At 53.9% G+C, this 6,000-nt stretch overlaps 1 protein-coding gene across 2 annotated transcripts in view; it reads right to left on the reverse strand.

Moving 5' to 3' along the window:
* Nucleotides 1-2,063: 2,063 nt before the first annotated feature.
* ZNF428 (zinc finger protein 428) overlaps nt 2,064-6,000 on the reverse strand; it is a 7,561-nt gene continuing 3,624 nt past the window's right edge. For both annotated transcript variants that reach the window (XM_065926247.1, XM_065926248.1), the window contains exon 3: nt 2,064-2,595. In XM_065926247.1, the coding sequence (XP_065782319.1) occupies nt 2,093-2,595 (503 nt within the window). In that variant the 3' untranslated portion in view covers nt 2,064-2,092. The remainder of the gene's footprint in view (nt 2,596-6,000) is intronic.

The raw sequence follows: 6,000 nt of genomic DNA on the forward strand, positions 1-6,000 counted from the left end.
CCTGACTACCTCATTTGAAACTGCTTCACACACCAGAGCCTCCCACTCCTCTTTTCCTCCACAGCGCTTACAGCCTCCTAACACTCTATACACTTTTTCGCTGTTGCTTACTGTGGCCATACGCAGTCGTAGCTGTGGCTTTTGGGTCCTTTCAGTTGCAGCATGTGGGATCTAGTTCCCTGATCAGGGATTCAACCTGGGCCCCTGTGTTGGGAGTGCAGAGTCTTAGCTACTCAACCATCAGGCAAATGCCCATTCTATACATTTTGCTTAAATATTCAAGTATCTGTTTTCACTTTTATAACCACCACAAGGGCAGAAATTTTTACTGTGTTTACCACTCTGTTCTCCGCTCCCCAAAGAGCACCTGTATCACCTACATGCTCAGTAAATCAGTGCTGAATGAATGGGAATAAATAACGGTCCCTACCACATAAAGGATCCGATGTGATCGTCCCTATAAAGCGCTTAGCCCAGGGTCTGGTCCGCCATGAGCCATTATGGTAATTCAGGTTCTATTCTGGAGGGTTCTTAGTTGCCAAGCTTCTGTGAGTTAACACATGTAAAGCGCCTTAGAACAGAGCTTGGCACACAGTAAATGGTAGCTATTATTATAATTAAGCTTCTATTTTCAAAGAAGCTTCGGTGCCAAGCTTCTGGGAATTCGTATTTCCCGTCTCAGAGCGAGAGCTGGTGTTTCCACACAGCTGTCACGAGCTGACCCTCTACTCCCAACTCTGACCTCATCCCGCCAGTCACTCTGGCCTCCTTGATGCCCCAGCCCCTCACCTAGATGGCTCCCTCCCTCCCCTTATCTGATCTCTGTTCACCCCAGGGAGGTGACACCACTGTTTAAAACTGCACCCTCTTCCAGAACTGCTCTCGTCTCTACTCTGGTTTCCTCCACAGCGCTTAGCACCATCAAGCGTGCTATGCCTTCCTCGTCAATTTCTTGTTGACTGCATGTCCCCACCAGGGGCCCTTCTCACTCCCAGGTAAGCTCCACGAACATAAGGATTTTATCTCACTCACTGGTGTGTTCCCCATGCTTAGCACACAGCCAAGGATTGGAAAGATATTTGTTAAATGAATTAATGGCTCACAGTCCCTACCTTGCAGAGTTATTCTAAGGGCCTGATGATCTCATGCAGATAAAATGCAGCACTCTGTTAAGTGCTGGGAAAACGGCAGCTGTAATTATAATTAAGGTTCTATTTTTGTGTGTTCCTAGATGCACAACTTTTCTGAGTCAATACACTGAATACATAAAGCTCTTGGACTGGCGTTTGGCACTCAGGAAGCGCTCAGGAAGCAGAGCTATGATTATAATTAAAGTCCTCTTTGTGAAGGTCTTGGATGAAGTGGCAGAGCACGCTCGCTGTCTTCCACAAACGTTTTCTGCTTTCTGGGCACTTGGCAAGACTGCCTTTCCCACACTCCCTTGCAGCGAGCTGTGGTCATGTGATCAGTCTCTCAGTCATAGACAGTAAGTGGCAGCGGTATGTGCCCCTTCTAGGCTGGGGCTTCTAAGCAAGCATGTGTACCTCTCCTCTTCCACCCACAGAGCCCCAGCCAGGGACATCCAGCCATGACCATGTGAATGACAAAAGGATGGCACGGGTCTCCCTAAATCGCCATATGGAGATTACCTGCCAACCTGAAACACCCCCCCCCCTTGGACTATCATGTGAGAAACAAAATCCTCATGTGTCTGAGCCTGCACATCATAGGGTCTGTGATAAAATACGTGGAAACCACACTGAACTATGCACTTAGTAAACATTAATTATCGTGGTAACAGTGATCCTAAGGTTTCCCCAAGAAGGAGCCTAGGGATGGTGAAGTAAATGTCCAGGCGCATGCCTCACACACTTGAGCTTACATACATGCATACACACACACACACCCCCCAAAGGCACACTGGACTGACACACAGAATTTGGCTTTTATTCTGGCCTTCACATGTCTACTGCTAAGACGACACAGATTGGAGGTACCCCATCCTCTTGACCACCCCAGTGTCCCTCCTCCCTCCTCCCACCCCACCCGCCCCACCCCACCCCTCTACCAGGCGCCCCGGGTGGGGCTCCGCCTACACCTCCCCGCGGGCATGCAGCATGAAGTGCCCGTGCAGCTCGCCGAGGCTGTCAAAGGAATCTTCACACTCTGTGCAGTGGTAGGTGCCCTCCTCCTCCTCCTCTTCCTCCTCCTCATCCCTCCCGGTGGGTCGGCCCTCCCCAGCCCGAGGCGCCCCCCCCTCTTCCTCCCCGAGGGCCCGGCTTTCAGGGGCTGGTGCTTCTTGGGGGGCTACCGAAGGGCAGCAGAGCCGGCAAGGTGGGGTGCCCGGCGGGGCCTCCCCGAGGGGTGAGCGGCCACAGAGCTGGCAGGGCTGGGCTGGGGGGCCGGGAGTCTGAGCCGCACGGGGGGCCCGCCGGGACGGGCCCCCACGGCCCCCACCCAGGCGCTGCTTCACCTTGTAGCCGGGGTCATATTCGGGATCATCAGTGGTCTCCTCCTCCTCCTCTTCCTCCTCGTCTTCCTCCTCGGAGTCTGGCTCTGAGAGAGTGTATTCCGAGTCAGAGGAATGCTCAGGGCCTGCGGGGGCAGTGGGGAAGGAGACAGTGCGTCACAGGACAGCGGGCTGCTCCTGGCTGTCCCCTCGAGGAGACCCATGCAGAATCGCCGCAGTATTGGGCCCAACCCTGCTCTCCGCACCAATGAACCCTCATCGCACAAAACAGTCCGGCACACCAGAGGTGCTAGGAATCTGTGCATCAAGCAAATGCACATCTTTTAAGAACTGCATCTTAGGGGGTTAAAAAGAACAAAGTAGGAGAAGTAGGAATAATAAAAACAACAGTGATAGTGTCCACTGCTATTTTAAGAACTTTGGGGTTTTTTTTGGCCATGCCATGCAGCATGGCAGATCTTAGTTCCTCGACCAGGGATCGAACCTATGCCCCCTGCAATGGAAGCACTGAGTCTTAACCACTATACTACCAGGGTATTCCCAAGAACCTTATTTTTTATAAATACTAACTCAACTAATCTTTACAACAACCCTGAGGGAGTTACTATTATTATCCCTAAGTGACAAATGGGGAAACCGAGGCATGGAGGTGCGGTGACTCACCGGCCTCCAGTCACACAGCTAAAAGGGAGAGCTAAATGTGGGTGATGGCCTAGCATGGCTCACGTTAGGGAGGCAAACACTCGAGCAGATATTTCAGCAAATTAAAACACATACATATACATACTTTGAAATACATGGTTTTATATTAATATATACGCATGAGTGCATGCTCAGTCACTTAAGTTGTGTCTGTCTCTTTGCGACCCCAAGAATTGTAGCCTGCCAGGCTCCTCTGTCCATGGGGCTCTCTAGGCAAGAATACTGGAGAAGATTGCCATGCCCTCTCCAGGGGATCTTCCTGACCCAGGGATAGAATCACATCTGCATTGTAGGCAGATTCCTTACCGCTGAGCCTCTGGGAAGCCCAAGAATACTGGAGTAGGCAGCCTATCCCTTTTCCAGGGGATCTTCCCTACCCAGGGATCAAACCCACATCTCCTGCACTGCAGGCAGATTCTTTATTGTTGAGCCACCAGGAAGCCCTTTATAAATAAATATATATATATAAGCCTTTGATATACACATACATATATATATGTATCTATGTATACAAAAGACATCTAGTAAAGTGAGTTAAAATATTTGTAAAAATAGGTGTATTACTGTGATTTCATGGGTATGAAGGACATGCCTAGGACAAATTTACGTTTAAATAAAGAAGTGTAAAGTGGATATACAGGGGAGGGCGACACCAACAGCTGTTATGGGGGGTGTGGACCCCAGCCCCAGAGGGAGCCCCTACTGTGGTAGCGGTGGCAGTGTGGGAAATACCGGCTGCTTTAGGAGTGTTGGCCTGAGCCTGCCGAGGACATCTCCTAAGACTGCGACAGCTCAGCCCTGCATCCATGGCCCTCCACCTTAGTTTCCCCCAGCAGCGTACGGGGGCCCCGTTACAACTGGGCCAGCCACATTCCTCACATCCCTCAACACCCAGGCCAGACCCCAGCTCAGGGCCTTCGCCTCCCTTTCTGCAGATGAACTAAGGCTTGATCCCTCCCTTCTGTCACATCTCTGCTCAGGTGTCATCTCAGTGAACACCTGGTCAGTGAGTCTGACTGGCAGTCCCTCCCGAGCACTCCCTACACCCCTCACTCGGCTTTATTGGTCTCCTCAATTTACTGCATGCAACTCCTGCTATGTGTTTACTGCCTGTCCCCGAGAGCAGGGGCTTTGTCTCATTCATGGCTGTGCCCCTAGCATCTAGAACACTTTCCTTGTGCCTGGCATTCAATTTGACAGCCTTTTCTGTGGCTTTCCCATGTGCTGGGAATGTCTCCTGTTAGCCTTTAGGACCTTCCTCTCTGATGAAGGCACCCCAGATCTCCTGATCCCAGGCAGCCAGTCACTTCTGCCCTCTGGCTATCCCAGTTCTGAACCCTCAGGGAGGTGCCCATCCAAAGTTCTTCCCCACTGATCAGCGGACAGGCCTGGGCTGACTCACTGCTGGGTCCCCAGCATCACCCAGCTTGGAGGCCCAGGTTATAAATGTTTGTCCCTCCCTGCGGCTCCCTCCGTCTCTTAATTGTTCCTGCCTCTCTCTGTCCTGCTGTCTCTCTGTCAGCCTTGGCATGGGCTGGTCCCTCGGCCTGGAACGCTGTTCCCACTCTGTCTGCCTGGTGATCTCCTGCTCATCCTTCAGGACCCAGCACAGGCTCTGTCCTCCTTGAAGTCACCACCCTGACGACTTCAGGTGGGGGGTCTCTGCCCTCTTCCCTCCACCCTGGCTCCACCTCCCCGTCACTGTCCTAAAGGCTGCAGCCATCTGGGCCCCAGAATGTCTCCCCCATCAGGCTAGGAAGCCCTCGGGGCAGGGCTGACTCATCTGGGGTCCTCAACAGGACGCGTGGGTGGGATGAACGAGGGCCGCCCTGCTCTCTCTCCTCTAGGCCTTTGCCTCTGCTCCCCTCCCACCTGGGACGACCCTTTCCTTCTTGACTAGCAAACTCCTGCTCCTCTTTAAAGGCCCCAGCTTCACGTCACCTCCTCCGTGAGGGCCTCCCGGACTGCCCAGGTGGTCAGTGCCTCTCTCGTCTGGGCTCCCTTTGCTCCCAACACACCCTGACCGCCTGGCCTGGGCAGTGACCATCTGGGTGTGGAGACTGGAAACTCCTGGAAGGCAGGACCTGGGTCTCATCCCTCTCTGCATCCTCTCCTTATCCTGAACATAAGGCAGCCTGAGGAGGCATATGCTGGAGAGCTGTGAAGCACACTTCCAGCTTTGGGCTGGGGGCTGGGGCCTGCCCCAGCCCCACCCCTCTTTCTCCTCCCACCTCTGACTTCACACCACCCCTCCAGGGTCTTCACTGCCCACTATGACTTCACAAAGTTGGCTTGAGCAAGGCAATCAGGTAGTAACCTGTGGCTACCAGGCCTTTTGTGTCCACCGTGACTTCCAGGCCCACGAGCCCTTTCACGGCCACCATGCCTTCTCCACCTACGAGAGCCCCAAAGCCCAGCACGTCTCCGGCACCCACTGGACCCCCGATGCCCGCAGCGTCTCCAAGCCTCCCGCCTCCTTGAAGACCCCCAAATCGGCAGCGCCCAACAGCCCCTCGGCATCCACCAAACCATCCACAGCCCCCAACTCGGTCACAAGCCCAAGCAGTTCCAAATCTCCCAAATGGGCGAAGACCAAGACAGCCCCTTCTAACCAGCCCAGCCACAAGTCACGAGTCCACAGCCAGGCACGCACGCCAGCAAAGCCAGCACCGACACCCGGGCCAGCACCGACACCAGGGTCAGCAAGGCCAGCAAGGCCAGTGGGGTAAGACGCCCCCAGCACAAGGCACCCGCAGCCGGGGCAGAACTCCTAGCAGAAAGGGAAGCCGCAGCTCCAAGCGGTCAGCCAACAGGGCCAGCACGCCAAG

This window comes from Muntiacus reevesi, chromosome 2, assembly GCF_963930625.1.
Source record: "Muntiacus reevesi chromosome 2, mMunRee1.1, whole genome shotgun sequence".
Lineage (NCBI taxonomy): Eukaryota > Metazoa > Chordata > Mammalia > Artiodactyla > Cervidae > Muntiacus > Muntiacus reevesi.